General features: G+C 43.5%; 1 protein-coding gene across 3 annotated transcripts in view; it reads right to left on the bottom strand.

Moving 5' to 3' along the window:
• The window catches only part of LOC121535512 (endophilin-A2), a 29,081-nt gene extending 19,085 nt beyond the window's left edge, over positions 1-9,996 (bottom strand). For all 3 annotated transcript variants that reach the window (XM_045205889.1, XM_041842648.2, XM_041842649.2), the window contains exon 1: positions 9,643-9,996. In XM_045205889.1, the coding sequence (XP_045061824.1) occupies positions 9,643-9,687 (45 nt within the window). In that variant the 5' untranslated portion in view covers positions 9,688-9,996. The remainder of the gene's footprint in view (positions 1-9,642) is intronic.
• Positions 9,997-16,556: the final 6,560 nt, after the last annotated feature.

Here is a 16,556-nt window from a genome sequence, read left to right as displayed (position 1 = left end):
GGTACTATTGGCCAACGTACAATCGCTGGATAATAAAGTGGACGTATATCCTACCAACCGGACATTAAAAACTGTAATATCTTATGTTTCACCGAATCGTGGCTGAACGACGACATGAATAACATACAGCTGGCGGGTTATACACTGTATCGGCAGGATAGAACAGCAGCCTCTGGTAAGACAAGGGGTGGCGGTCTATGTATATTTGTAAACAACAGCTGGTGCACAATATCTAAGGAAATCTCAAGGTTTTGCTCGCCTGAGGTAGAGTATCTCATGATAAGCTGTAGACTACACTATCTACCAAGAGAGTTTTCATCTATATTTATCGTAGCTGTCTATTTACCACCACAAACCGATGCTGGCACTAAGACTGCACTCAATGAGCTGTATTCGGCCATAAGCAAACAGGAAAACGCTCATCCAGAGGTGGCGCTCCTAGTGGCCGGGGACTTTAATGCAGGGAAACTTAAATCCGTTTTACCTAATTCCTACCAGCATGTTAAACGTGCAACCAGATGGAAAAAAACTCTAGACCATCTTTCCTCCACACACAGACGCGTACAAAGCTCTCCCTCGCCCTCCATTTGGCAAATCTGACCATAATTATATCCTCCTGATTCCTGCTAAAGTAGGAAGCACCAGTGACTAGGTCTATAAAGAAGTGGTCAGATGAAGCAGATGCTAAGCTACAGGACTGTTTTGCTAGCACAGACTGGAATATGTTCCGGGATTCTTCCGATGGCATTGAGGAGTACACCACATCAGTCACTGGCTTCATCAATAAGTGCATCGATGATGTCGTCCCCACAATGACTGTACGTACAGTGGGGAAAAAAAGTATTTAGTCAGCCACCAATTGTGCAAGTTCTCCCACTTAAAAAGATGAGAGAGGCCTGTAATTTTCATCATAGGTACATGTCAACTATGACAGACAAATTGAGAAAAAATAATCCAGAAAATCACATTGTAGGATTTTTAATGAATTTATTTGCAAATTATGGTGGAAAATAAGTATTTGGTCACCTACAAACAAGCAAGATTTCTGGCTCTCACAGACCTGTAACTTCTTCTTTAAGAGGCTCCTCTGTCCTCCACTCGTTACCTGTATTAATGGCACCTGTTTGAACTTGTTATCAGTATAAAAGACACCTGTCCACAACCTCAAACAGTCACACTCCAAACTCCACTATGGCCAAGACCAAAGAGCTGTCAAAGGACACCAGAAACAAAATTGTAGACCTGCACCAGGCTGGGAAGACTGAATCTGCAATAGGTAAGCAGCTTGGTTTGAAGAAATCAACTGTGGGAGCAATTATTAGGAAATGGAAGACCTACAAGACCACTGATAATCTCCCTCGATCTGGGGCTCCACGCAAGATCTCACCCCGTGGGGTCAAAATGATTACAAGAACGGTGAGCAAAAATCCCAGAACCACACGGGGGACCCTAGTGAATGACCTGCAGAGAGCTGGGACCAAAGTAACAAAGCCTACCATCAGTAACACACTACGCCGCCAGGGACTCAATCCTGCAGTGCCAGACGTGTCCCCCTGCTTAAGCCAGTACATGTCCAGGCCCGTCTGAAGTTTGCTAGAATGCATTTGGATGATCCAGAAGAGGATTGGGAGAATGTCATATGTCATATGGTCAGATGAAACCAAAATAGAACTTGTCGTGTTTGGAGGACAAAGAATGCTGAGTTGCATCCAAAGAACACCATACCTACTGTGAAGAATGGGGGTGGAAACATAATGCTTTGGGGCTGTTTTTCTGCAAAGGGACCAGGACGACTGATCCGTGTTAAGGAAAGAATGAATGGGGCCATGTATCATGTGATTTTGAGTGAAAACCTCCTTCCATCAGCAAGGGCATTGAAGATGAAACGTGGCTGGGTCTTTCAGCATGACAATGATCCCAAACACACCGCCCGGGCAACGAAGGAGTGGCTTCGTAAGAAGCATTTCAAGGTCTGGAGTGGCCTAGCCAGTCTCCAGATCTCAACCCCATAGAAAATCTTTGGAGGGGAGTTGAAAGTCCGTGTTGCCCAGCAACAGCCCCAAAACATCACTGCTCTAGAGGAGATCTGCATGGAGGAATTGGCCAAAATACCAGCAACAGTGTGTGAAAACCTTGTGAAGACTTACAGAAAACGTTTGACCTGTGTCATTGCCAACAAAAGGTATATAACAAAGTATTGAGAAACTTTTGTTATTGACCAAATACTTATTTTCCACCATAATTTGCAAATAAATTCATAAAAAATCCTACAATGTGATTTTCTGGATTTTTTTTCCTAATTTTGTCTGTCATAGTTGACGTGTACCTATGATGAAAATTACAGGCCTCTCTCATCTTTTTAAGTGGGAGAACTTGCACAATTGGTGGCTGACTAAATACTTTTTTTCCCCACTGTATATACCCCAACCAGAAGCCATGGATTACAGGCAACATCCGCACTGAGCTAAAGGGTAGAGCTGCCGCTTTCAAGGAGCGGGACTCTAACCCGGAAGCTTATAAGAAATCCTGCTATGCCCTCTGACGAACCATCAAACAGGCAAAGCGTCAATACAGGACTAAGATCGAATCGTACTACACCGGCTCCGACGCTCGTCGGATGTGGCAGGGCTTGCAAACTATTACAGACTACAACGGGAAGCACAGCCGCGAGCTGCCCAGTGACACGAGCCTACCAGACGAGCTAAATTACTTCTATGCTCGCTTCGAGGCAAGTAACACTGAAACATGCACGAGAGCATCAGCTGTTCCGGACGACTGTGTGATCATGCTCTCCGTAGCCAATGTGAGTAAGACCTTTAAACAGGTCAACATCCACAAGGCCGCACGGCCAGATGGATTACCAGGACGTGTACGCCGAGCATGCGCTGACCAACTGGCAAGTGTCTTCACTGACATTTTCAACCTCTCCCTGTCTGTCTGTAATACCAACATGTTTCAAGCAGACCACCATAGTCCCTGTGACCAAAAACACTAAGGTAATCTGCCTAAATGACTACCGACCCGTAGCACTCACGTCTGTAGCCATGAAGTGCTTTGAAAGGCTGGTCATGGCTCACATCAACACCATTATCCAAGAAACCCTAGACCCACTCCAATTTGCATACCGCCCCAACAGAACCACAGATGATGCAATCTCTATTGCACTCCACATTGCCCTTTCACACCTGGACAAAAGGAACACCTATGTGAGAATGATATTCATTGACTATAGCTCAGCGTTCAACACCATAGTGCCCTCAAAGCTCATCATCAAGCTAAGGACCCAAGGACTAAACACCTCCCTCTGCAACTGGATCCTGGACTTCCTGACGGGCCGCCCCTAGGTGGTAAGGGTAGATAACAACACATCCGCCACGCTGATCCTCAACACGGGGGCCCCTCAGGGGTGCGTGCTCAGCTCCCTCCTGTACTCCCTGTTCACTCATGACTGCATGGCCAGGCACGACTCCAACACCCTCATTAAGTTTGCCGATGACACAACAGTGGTAGGCCTGATCACCGACAACGACGAGGCAGCCTATAGGGAGGAGGTCAGAGACCTGGCCGTGTGGTGCCAGGACAACCTCCTCTCCCTCAACGTGATCAAGACAAAGGAGATGATTGTGGACTACAGGAAAAAGAAGAAGACTGAGCACGCCCCCATTCTCATCAACAGGGCTGTAGTGGAGCAGGTTGAGAGCTTCAAGTTCCTTGGTGTCCATATCACCAACAAACTAACATGGTCCAAGCACTCCAAGACAGTCGTGAAGAGGGCACGACAAAACCTATTCCCCCTCAGGAGACTGAAAAGATTTGGCATGGGTCCTCAGATCCTCAAAAGGTTCTACAGCTGCACCAACGAGAGCATCCTGACTGGTTGCATCACTGCCTGGTATGGCAACTGCTTGGCCTCCGACCGCAAGGCACTACAGAGGGTAGTGCGTACGGCCCAGTACATCACTGGGGCCAAGCTTCCTGCCATCCAGGACCTCTATACCAGGCGGTGTCAGAGGAAGGCCCTAAAAATTGTCAAAGACTCCAGCAACCCTAGTCATAGACTGTTCTCTCTGCTACTGCATGGCAAGCAGTACTGGAGCGCCAAGTCTAGGTCCAAGAGGCTTCTAAACAGCTTCTACCCCCAAGCCATAAGACTCCTGAACATCTAATCAAATGGCTACCCAGACTATTTGCATTGCCCCCACACCACCCCACCCCACCTCCTCAATTACCTTGACTGACCGGTGCCCCCGCATATTGACTCTGTGCCGATACCCCCTGTATATAGCCTCGCTATTGTTATTTTACTGCTGCTCTTTAATTATTTGTTACTTTGATTTCTTATTTTTTAGGGTATTCTTTCTTAAAACTGCATTGTTGGTTAAGGGCTTGTAAGTAAGCGTTTCACAGTAAGGTTGTATTCTGCGCATGTGACAACAAAAATTTGATTTGAACCTGTTACCCATAAATCGACAGGCTAGACATTTAACAATTTCAATTTTTTGGTGAAGCTTGCATTCAATTGCCACTCCCTGTTGCACACAACACGCTTCCATTCCCCCTGTCACAAGGGGATTCATGGCTGATTTTAGAAGAAATCTTCAACCCTGTTACTTTATTTGGCACCTAGTCATTGTTTTATTTAACCTCTTGAGAAGGAAAATGTGTTCATGAAGTTGAAGCTCTTAATGACCGTTTTTTTTTTTTCTTTACACGTGCCAACGAAGATGGCGGCCTCGCGACTAGCTCTCAGGAAACTTTGCGGTATTTTGTTTTTTTTATGTATTCTTTTTTACCTTATTAGCTCAGAAAGTGTTTTGTATCATTACATACAGCTGGGAAAAACTATTGGATATCAGAGCGGTGGTAACTCACCAGCATTACGACCAGGAATACGACTTTACCGAAGCAGATCCTTTGTTTGCTCTTCCCAGGGCAATTGAACTGATTCCAGCGGCTGACCCAAAACATCGCCGGTGGAGGAGAGGCACTCGGAGCGGCCTGCTGGTTCGACTTAGGAGGCGCGCACACCACCCACTGCTTCCAAAGTACAAGCATTTCGCTAGACCCGCAATAGTATCTGCTAAACACGTGTATGTGACAAATAAAATTTGATTTGATTTGAAAAGGCACCAAATTAGTGGAATAACCCATTAGATAATCAATTAAAATTATTATTGTTTTTAGACGCTCTTAGCCATTTACATTTACATTTTAGTCATTTAGCAGACGCTCTTATCCAGAGCGACTTACAGTTAGTGAGTGCATACATAATTTTTTTCATACTGGCCCCCCGTGGGAATCGAACCCACAACCCTGGCGTTGCAAACGCCATGCTCTACCAACTGAGCTACATCCCTGCTGGCCATTCCCTCCCCTACCCTGGACGACGCTGGGCCAATTGTGCGCCGCCCCATGGGTATCCCGGTCGCGGCCGGCTACGACAGAGCCTTGTTTCGAACCAGGATCTCTAGTGGCACAGCTAGTATCCAGAGCGACTTACAGGAGCAATTAGGGTTAAGTGCCTTGCTCAAGGGCACATCGACAGATTTTTCATCTAGTAGGCTCAGGGATTAGAACCAGCGACCTTTCGGTTACTGGCACAACGCTCTTAACCACTAAGCTACCTGCCGCCCCCCCCAAAAAATAAAAATAATAAAAATAATAATAATAATTATAATAATAATAATACTACTACTCTCATGTGAGGAAGTGAGTGTGTGTTTACCGGCAGGCTGTTGACCGAGTCTGTTCTCCTGGCTTAATAACAACCCAGGAATCCGGTTTGGGCACTACTGCAGCATTGCCAGGATTCCGAAGCACACCAGAGCCAGGAGAACAACTCACCCCACAATCACTCACAGCTGTGTGAACAACACACCAACAGACTGACCTCCTATTTCCAAAACAGGCCCCTATAACATAGCAGATGGCCTCATAATAAGGGTCTGAGTCTGCACACTCAGACACCCACGCCCTCATTTCTCCCAGGGATATTTAATGACAGGGGTTTGAGGGTGACTAGGCCTTGCCTAGTACAGTGGGGAGAACAAGTATTTGATACACTGCCGATTTTGCAGGTTTTCCCAAAAATCCAGAAAATCACATTGTATGATTTTTAAGTAATTAATTTGCATTTTATTGCATGACATAAGTATTTGATCACCTACCAACCAGTTACAATTCCGGCTCTCACAGACCTGTTAGTTTTTCTTTAAGAAGCCCTCCTGTTCTCCACTCATTACCTGTATTAACTGCACCTGTTTGAACTCGTTACCTGTATAAAAGACACCTGTCCACACACTCAATCAAACAGACTCCAACCTCTCCACAATGGCCAAGACCAGAGAGCTGTGTAAGGACATCAGGGATAAAATTGTAGACCTGCACAAGGCTGGGATGGGCTACAGGACAATAGGCAAGCAGCTTGGTGAGAAGGCAACAACTGTTGGCGCAATTATTAGAAAATTGAAGAAGTTCAAGATTGATGACGGTCAATCACCCTCGGTCTGGGGCTCCATGCAAGATCTCACCACGTGGGGCATCAATGATCATGAGGAAGGTGAGGGATCAGCCCAGAACTACACGGCAGGACCTGGTCAATGACCTGAAGAGAGCTGGGACCACAGTCTCAAAGAAAACCATTAGTAACACACTACGCCGTCATGGATTAAAATCCTGCAGCACACGCAAGGTCCCCCTGCTCAAGCCAGCGCATGTCCAGGCCCGTCTGAAGTTTGCCAATGACCATCTGGATGATCCAGAGGAGGAATGGGAGAAGGTCATGTGGTCTGATGAGACAAAAATAGAGCTTTTTTGGTCTAAACTCCACTCGCCGTGTTTGGAGGAAGAAGAAGGATGAGTACAACCCCAAGAACACCATCCCAACCGTGAAGCATGGAGGTGGAAACATCATTCTTTGGGGATGCTTTTCTGCAAAGGGGACAGGACGACTGCACCGTATTGAGGGGAGGATGGATGGGGCCATGTATCGCGAGATCTTGGCCAACAACCTCCTTCCCTCAGTAAGAGCATTGAAGATGGGTCGTGGCTGGGTCTTCCAACATGACAACAACCCGAAACACACAGCTAGGGCAACTAAGGAGTGGCTCCGTAAGAAGCATCTCAAGGTCCTGGAGTGGCCTAGCCAGTCTCCAGACCTGAACCCAATAGAAAATCTTTGGAGGGAGCTGAAAGTCCGTATTGCCCAGCGACAGCCCCGAAACCTGAAGGATCTGGAGAAGGTCTGTATGGAGGAGTGGGCCAAAATCCTTGCTGCAGTGTGTGCAAACCTGGTCAAGACCTACAGGAAACGTATGATCTCTGTAATTGCAAACAAAGGTTTCTGTACCAAATATTAAGTTCTGCTTTTCTGATGTATCAAATACGTATGTCATGCAATAAAATGCAAATTAATTACTTAAAAATCATACAATGTGATTTTCTGGATTTTTGTTTTAGATTCCATCTCTCACAGTTGAAGTATACCTATGATAAAAATTACAGACCTCTACATGCTTTGTAAGTAGGAAAACCTGCAAAATCAGCAGTGTATCAAATACTTGCTCTCCCCACTGTAGGTGCCTTCGTACCCATTTGCCCAAAAATCTGTCAGACTATTCTATAGTAGTGAGGTGAGTGGGACAGTCAGGCCATTCCAGTTCACACACACAACACACTGTGTTACGTGACTAATTATGGAGGCCTCGAGAGTATTTGCTAAAGACCAAATAAAAACCGTTGAAATGGGCCTCTCTCAAAGCTGTCGGATGACTTCCTTAGGGCTACTTACAACCTGTTCTGTAACTACTTCACTTGTGGCCAAATGCAGATTGTATTAATATCTGCAAAGGCTACAATGTATCTTAGATCCATTCAATGCAATAACAACCCTGTATCTCAAATCCATCCAATGCAATAACAACCCTGTATCTCAGATCCATCCAATGCAATAACAACCCTGTATCTTAGATCCGTCCAATGCAATAACGACCCTGTATCTCAGATCCGTCAAATACAATAACAACCCTGCCCATCCAATGCAATAACAACCCTGCCCATCCAATGCAATAACAACCCTGCCCATCCGATGCAATAACAACCCTGAATCTCAGATCCATCCATTGCAAAAACGACCCTGTATCTCAGATCCATCCAATAATGACCCTGTATCTCAGATCCATCCAATAACGACCCTGTATCTTAGATCCATCGAATAACGACCCTGTATCTCAGGTCCATCCAATAACGACCCTGTATCTCAGATCCATCCAATGCAATAACAACCCTGTATCTCAGATCCATCCACTGCAATTACAACCATGTATCTCAGATCCATCCAATGCAATAACTACCCTATTATGTGTTACACCACTAGTACTTCCTAGCCTCCGGTTTTCAGGGGAAATTTAAAAAAAGCATATGACGCAACAGCTTTTTCCCCCCAAGACCAGTATGTAGGGGATCTAGTTTCAGGCATTCATTTTACGCCCGCTATGTTAGGTTAAGTACTTCCTTAACAGGCGATACATTCCACATAAGGGTAATAAGCATGTTTGTATCTAGGTGCTAATCAGTGTGTGAGTGAGGTATACACCTGCCATGGCTGCTAGGCCTATCCATGGAACCATCAATCATGGCCTCATCTGCAAATTGGCACAATCACTCCAAACACATAAGATCACTTCTCATGAAGATGGACAGGTGAAGGGAATGGGAGATGGGGCAAGGAAGAGATTTTAGAAGAGACCAGTGTGGTGGCTCAAGGTGGAATGGAATGTCCATCTCCCTCCCAGAAACACCAAACCTTCCCTGCGTCCCTCCTAACAAACAACAAATGGACACGAGGGTAACTTCAGAGGCGCATTCTGTGTTGTCATTCATATGACAATGAAGGCGGTACAGATAAGTATCTGAAGTTTGACACACATATACACACATATATATACATATACATATACATATATATATATATATATATATAGTTATCGTCATAAAATGTCCATGAAATGAGATCCTGACACAATAACTGCTTAGTTGAGCTCAAATGAAAAGGTTATATCACACACAGCTAGTTTATTTCCCCTCTATTCTACTCCGCTTTACCCATTCCTCCAAGGGAGACATTTTTCTGCTGAACTCTCAGAAAGAGGGAGGAAAGTATTTAAAGTGAGTCATGTCAACATTCTGATACGAAACTCACTTAACGTTAGTTTGCATAGCGTAGTTAATTAGCTAACATAAACAATGACACACCGAAACAATGGCGCTGTTTTCAAACACTGTTTTTATAGTAAATTGAAATAATGTAGCCGAAGTAAATTGAAACGTGTCAATCTCATAACGACGCGACACATATGTGCTGAACTGACAGCTACCACTAGCATAGCCAACTCACTGGCTCTATGAATATTTAACTTTGCGAGGCCTTTTCAGTCCACTGAAGTTAGCCATTAGACAAAATTAAAAAGTTGAAGAATTTAGCTAATAAATGAAAACATTTGGGTCACATATTTCCTTGTCAAAAGTCACATTTAGCTAGTTAGCTATATTGCATAAGTAAAGCTAACGTCGCTAGCTATTCAGCTAACTTAGCTAGCTAACATACAACATAACATTAGCCGAACTAAAAACTTGTTCACTGACCTGGCTTGCTTTGTAAAATTGTTTCTTGAAGCCTGCGACTGACATTTTTTCAAGCAGGATATAAGCTTCTTTCTTTACGTGCAAGTTGCTTTTAAATAATTGCTGAAACTTTGATTATAGGAATAGCTCTCTGAAGTTTCTCTGCTGCGTCGTTTTCTCTGCAGCGGACTAAACTTCCTTCACCATGGAGTGGATTTCAGTACTCTACAGCAGATCATACACTACCTAAAGCTAGTTTGCCTTTGCGAGTAGAACTTGCCTGGCAACCAGTCTACTTCCTGCAAGGCATAGTAGCCGCTAGATGCTATACTGAACAAAAATATAAACGCAACAATTTCAAAGATTTTACTGAGTTACAGTTCATATAAGGAAATCAGTCAATTGAAATAAACTCATAAGGCACTAATCTATAGATTTCACATGGCTGGGCAGGGGTGCAGCCATAAATGGGCCCGAGAGGGCATAGGACCACCCACTTGGAAGCCAGGCCCAGCCAATCAGAATGTGTTTTTCCCCACAAAAGCGCTATTACAGACAGAAAAACTCCTCAGCATCGTCTGTGCATTGTGTTGTGCTACAAAACTGCACATTTTAAAGTGGCCTTTTATTGTCCCCAGCGCAAGGTGTACCTGTGTAATTATCATGCTGTTTAATCAGCTTCTTGATATGCCACACCTGTCAGGTGGATGTATTATCTTGGCAAAGGAGAAATTCTCACTAACAGGGATATAAACAATTTGTGCACAAAATTTGAGAGAATTCAGTTTTTTGTGCATATGGAAAATGTCTGGGATTTTTTATTTCAGCTCATGAAACATGAGACCAACACTTTACATGTTGCGTTTATATTTTTGTTCAGTGTATATAAACTGGATTTGCAGCTCCCGCTATTTTTCAAGCAGATTAAATTAGGCATAATGGGAAAAACAAGTAATAGATTGGAAACAGATTATGTAGGCCTGCCTGCCTGTCTGTAGACACCCAGGGGATGAGGTATTCTATCCCAATTTATTTGCTCTGATTGATTTTCAGTGATGTCCCCATGTGATGACAGGCCATTTATTTTTGAAGACATCTGGACAGTTTCCCAGACACGGATTAGGCTAAACCTTGTCATGGACTGAAAAGTATGCTAAATGGAAAACCTCTATTAAAATTGCATTTTTAGTCCAGGACTATCTGTGTCCAGGAAACTGGCCCTTATTGTATTTCAGAAGCATTTGATTCCTCTCCTAATCTCATCTTCTTTATCTGCAGATCTGTGAGAGGACAGGTGGTTTCGAATAAAAGGTGGATGCCACCGGGAATCTTCTTTCACCTTTACCCAATCCCCTCCCCCTACAGCATAGCCGGAGAAGAAAAGGAGACTTCGGGGAAGGGACTAACTGTGGGCCACAGGATGGAGTCAGTGACAGCTCTGCTGAGGACAATGGATTTATCCCAGTCGGCTCCTTTTCCTTTCCCAAGGTGTGAATGTTTTTTGCAACATTTAAGCCTTATTCAGAGGTACAATATTTACAATGCTGCAGAAGATATACAAAAATGTATGGTGCTGATGTCATACCTTTTCTATTTGCAGAAAATCATGTCTGTTCAGTGCAATACATTTTACAATGTGGTGCCATCCTGAATGATCCAGGTCCCACTGCAGTTAGGAGTGTGATGTGTCTGTTTCTGCTCTCTAGCCAACTCCTTATGGAATTGTCATGCCGAAACAATGACAATGGAGTACGCAAAAGCACAAACAGATCTGGGACCAGGCTAATGTGTTATACATAAGACTCTCAACTCTTTTTATTGTTATTATTGATTATTGATTAATGTACTGCATTGCTGAGGGAGCTAGCACATAACCATTTCGCTGCACCTTTTATACCTGCTATAAACGGTGTATGTGACGAATACATTTGATTGGATTTTAGGCCCGGTTCCATTTGGTCCCTAGCCCCTTCCTCCAGCTCCTACCACTTCAGTGTTCACAGATCTGGATGGACTGGATCAGTGAGAGAAATATGGCAGAAGCTCCACTTAGCTTATTGGAAGGCTAGGGGGAGCCATCACGATAATATTGACACCTATCTGTTCCTTTCAGATATTGTTATTGTAGCTATGGTTACTCTATACTATAGTACAACATATGTGGTGTATTACCCAGAAACAAGTATATGATTATGAAATTAATTGGTATCTAGGCAAATAATGTTTCCATTGTGAACTTGTTGCCATACTATTACCACAATTCTGTATGCTGTAAGTGGTCTATTCTTTTCATGTGAATAAACCAAGTGTGTGATGAGAGAATTGATATTTTTAAGACAGACTTCACATATTCAGAAGAAATACTTGTATTATATTATTTAAAGCACATGTAAAGTATCCCAACATACAACAATATACATTGAGCTGAGTGACACGTTTACTCTTTGACTGACAATATACATTGTACATTTTGTTTTTTATGGGGAATAAAAAGAACACAGAGCAACAGAAATAAAAATCACAACAAAAGCCACATTAAATCCCAAGAATAACATGTTCTAAAAAGATGTCTTTTTTTTTTAATCCTATCTTGGAAAATTCAGATTGTGTTATAATATTGAGAATAAAGGAGAAAGGCCTTTGACACTGTGTGAGTAAAATTCACAAACAAAGATTACGTACACATTGATCAAGGTTATGGGTCTTGTCTTAGCTACAAGGTGAGAGGAACACACTGCTAGCAGAAGACACTGCTAGTAGAGAGACTGAGACAGAACATGGCTAGCTCCCTGAGTGGCTAAGAGTCACTTTTAGCCCTTTGTGGAGTGAGTTCTTAGAACCTTATTCTCAGTATTCTGTTGCGGAACTTCAGAGTTCAATAAGAACTGAAGAAGAATCAGGATATGCTGTCTGTCCGTGCTCCTCAAAGGGTTAAGAGATGCCCTGTCTGACTCATAAACCTTATATAAATAGATGCCTAACTCGGGGGTAGCTGGTAGCTCGGTCCATCCTTAGACATGTGCTCGCCCAGTGAGATAGTGGATAGGAAAGATCTTTGACATTTGGTGAGGAGTAGAGGACACAGGAACAGCAATGTACAAAAATAATACAGTTGTTCCAACCAGCAAAGCGCGCTTAAGATACATACAGACAATTTAACTGTAACCAAAAGACAAGGCATGAGGGAATGGGAGACTATTCCTATTGGCTGGATGTTGCTGGTTAGGGACTCTCACAGAGGAGCTGTTCTCCTCAAGTCTCTTTGTTATTCAGAGTTCATAAAGTGTCCTTGTCTCTTATGTCCTGTCTTCTGTTGTTTCTTTCACCCAGCATGGTCTCCTGAGGCAAGGGTCCGTTTCCATCAATATTGACAATGTTGGGCCATTCTACTAGAGATAGTCTGTACAGTACAGTACAGTTCTCCTCCTTTGCCTGCGTGTGATTGGGCTGCCTACCTTGGCAGTGTTCACTATGCAAAGAGTGTTCAGCCTCCCCAATGGTCACATGACATACAGTACGTAACCCCATTGGGTTGCTATGGGGGGTGTTGCCATGGAAACCTGAGTCCAGTTGAGAGAGGAAAACAGTCCCCAAAAAAAGACATGTACAAGAGTCTGCTTTTCTTGAGATCACTGGCATTTCCCTCAAGGGAAGTCGATGAGGGACTGAGGTTTCTCATTGCATTTTTAAAGCCTACAAAGGGCAGCACCAAATGCTGTCAGAACACGTGCCTACGTCTGTGAGTGTGTGTGTGTGACCATTCTGTGAGTTTGCTATAAACCTGTCGGCTGGCGATGATCAATAAAGGATAATTGACCGATAAGGCCAGCACCAGGTAGCATCATACCTGTTTATATCCTCATATGTAATAGAGAAATAACTGAATAATAATCTTGGTCTCTTAGGGCTGGTGAGTACATACATGTTCAACATACAGTACCAGTCAAAAGTTTGGACACACCTACTCATTCAAGGATTTTTCTTTATTTTTACTATTTTCTACATTGTAGAATAATAGTGAAGACATCAATGCCAAGAGTGTGAAAAGCTGTCATCAAGGCAAAGGGTGGCTACTTTGAAGAATCTCAAATATAAAATATATACACTTTTTTGGTTACTACATGATTCTATATGTGTTATTTCATAGTTTTGATGTCTTCACTATTATTCTACAATGTAGAAAATAGTAAAAATAAAGAAAAACCCTGGAATTAGTAGGTGTGTCCAAACTTTTGACTGGTACTGTACATGCAGCCTACATACGGGTACCGCTGAGAACTGTGTCTTTGGGACTATAAATGAAAGAACCCTGGGTCTGTTAAGTAGAACCATAGAATTACAATGATTCTAATTCGACCAGTTGAACTGTCCCAGAGTGTTAATATGTACAGTGGGGAGAACAAGTATTTGATACACTGCCGATTTTGCAGGTTTTCCTACTTACAAAGCATGTAGAGGTCTGTAATTTTATCATAGGTACACTTCAACTGTGAGAGACGGAATCTAAAACAAAAATCCAGAAAATCACATTGTATGATTTTTAAGTAATTAATTAGCATTTTATTGCATGACATACAGTGGGGGAAAAAAGTATTTAGTCAGCCACCAATTGTGCAAGTTCTCCCACTTAAAAAGATGAGAGAGGCCTGTAATTTTCATCATAGGTACAAGTCAACTATGACAGACAAACTGAGACATTTTTTTCCAGAAAATCACATTGTAGGATTTTTAATGAATTTATTTGCAAATTATGGTGGAAAATAAGTATTTGGTCACCTACAAACAAGCAAGATTTCTGGCTCTCACAGACCTGTAACTTCTTCTTTAAGAGGCTCCTCTGTCCTCCACTCGTTACCTGTATTAATGGCACCTGTTTGAACGTGTTATCAGTATAAAAGACACCTGTCCACAACCTCAAACAGTCACACTCCAAACTCCACTATGGCCAAGACCAAAGAGCTGTCAAAGGACACCAGAAACAAAATTGTAGACCTGCACCAGGCTGGGAAGACTGAATCTGCAATAGGTAAGCAGCTTGGTTTGAAGAAATCAACTGTGGGAGCAATTATTAGGAAATGGAAGACATACAAGACCACTGATAATCTCCCTCGATCTGGGGCTCCACGCAAGATCTCACCCCGTGGGGTCAAAATGATCACAAGAACGGTGAGCAAAAATCCCAGAACCACACGGGGGGACCTAGTGAATGACCTGCAGAGTGCTGGGACCAAAGTAACAAAGCCTACCATCAGTAACACACTACGCCGCCAGGGACTCAAATCCTGCAGTGCCAGACGTGTCCCCCTGCTTAAGCCAGTACATGTCCAGGCCCGTCTGAAGTTTGCTAGAGTGCATTTGGATGATCCAGAAGAGGATTGGGAGAATGTCATATGGTCAGATGAAACCAAAATAGAACTTTTTGGTAAAAACTCAACTCGTCGTGTTTGGAGGACAAAGAATGCTGAGTTGCATCCAAAGAACACCATACCTACTGTGAAGCATGGGGGTGGAAACATCATGCTTTGGGGCTGTTTTTCTGCAAAGGGACCAGGACGACTGATCCGTGTAAAGAAAGAATGAATGGGGCCATGTATCGTGAGATTTTGAGTGAAAACCTCCTTCCATCAGCAAAGGCATTGAAGATGAAACGTGGCTGGGTCTTTCAGCATGACAATGATCCCAAACACACCGCCCGGGCAACGAAGGAGTGGCTTCGTAAGAAGCATTTCAAGGTCCTGGAGTGGCCTAGCCAGTCTCCAGATCTCAACCCCATAGAAAATCTTTGGAGGGAGTTGAAAGTCCGTGTTGCCCAGCGACAGCCCCAAAACATCACTGCTCTAGAGGAGATCTGCATGGAGGAATGGGCCAAAATACCAGCAACAGTGTGTGAAAACCTTGTGAAGACTTACAGAAAACGTTTGACCTGTGTCATTGCCAACAAAGGGTATATAACAAAGTATTGAGAAACTTTTGTTATTGACCAAATACTTATTTTCCACCATAATTTGCAAATAAATTCATTAAAAATCCTACAATATGATTTTCTGGATTTATTTTCTCTATTTGTCTGTCATAGTTGACGTGTACCTATGATGAACATTTCAGGCCTCTCTCATCTTTTTAAGTGGAAGAACTTGCACAATTGGTGGCTGACTAAATACTTTTTTCCCCCACTGTAAGTATTTGATCACCTACCAACCAGTAAGAATTCCGGCTCTCACAGACCTGTTAGTTTTTCTTTAAGAAGCCCTCCTGTTCTCCACTCATTACCTGTATTAACTGCACCTGTTTGAACTCATTACCTGTATAAAAGACACCTGTCCACACACTCAATCAAACAGACTCCAACCTCTCCACAATGGCCAAGACCAGAGAGCAGTGTAAGGACATCAGGGATAAAATTGTAGACCTGCACAAGGCTGGGATGGGCTACAGGACAATAGGCAAGCAGCTTGGTGAGAAGGCAACAACTGTTGGCGCAATTATTAGAAAATGGAAGAAGTTCAAGATGAGGAAGGTGAGGGATCAGCCCAGATCTACACGGCAGGACCTGGTCAATGACCTGAAGAGAGCTGGGACCACAGTCTCAAAGAAAACCATTAGTAACACACTACGCCGTCATGGATTAAAATCCTGCAGCGCACGCAAGGTCCCCCTGCTCAAGCCAGCGCATGTCCAGGCCCATCTGAAGTTTGCCAATGACCATCTGGATGATCCAGAGGAGGAATGGGAGAAGGTCATGTGGTCTGATGAGACAAAAATAGAGCTTTTTGGTCTAAACTCCACTCGCCGTGTTTGGAGGAAGAAGAAGGATGAGTACAACCCCAAGAACACCATCCCAACCGTGAAGCATGGAGGTGGAAACATCATTATTTGGAGATGCTTTTCTGCAAAGGGGACAGGACGACTGTACCGTATTGAGGGGAGGATGGATG

Source organism: Coregonus clupeaformis, chromosome 21, assembly GCF_020615455.1.
Source record: "Coregonus clupeaformis isolate EN_2021a chromosome 21, ASM2061545v1, whole genome shotgun sequence".
NCBI lineage: Eukaryota > Metazoa > Chordata > Actinopteri > Salmoniformes > Salmonidae > Coregonus > Coregonus clupeaformis.
The sequence above is the reverse complement of the archived record's forward strand: the minus strand, read 5'-3'. Positions and strand labels throughout refer to the sequence as shown.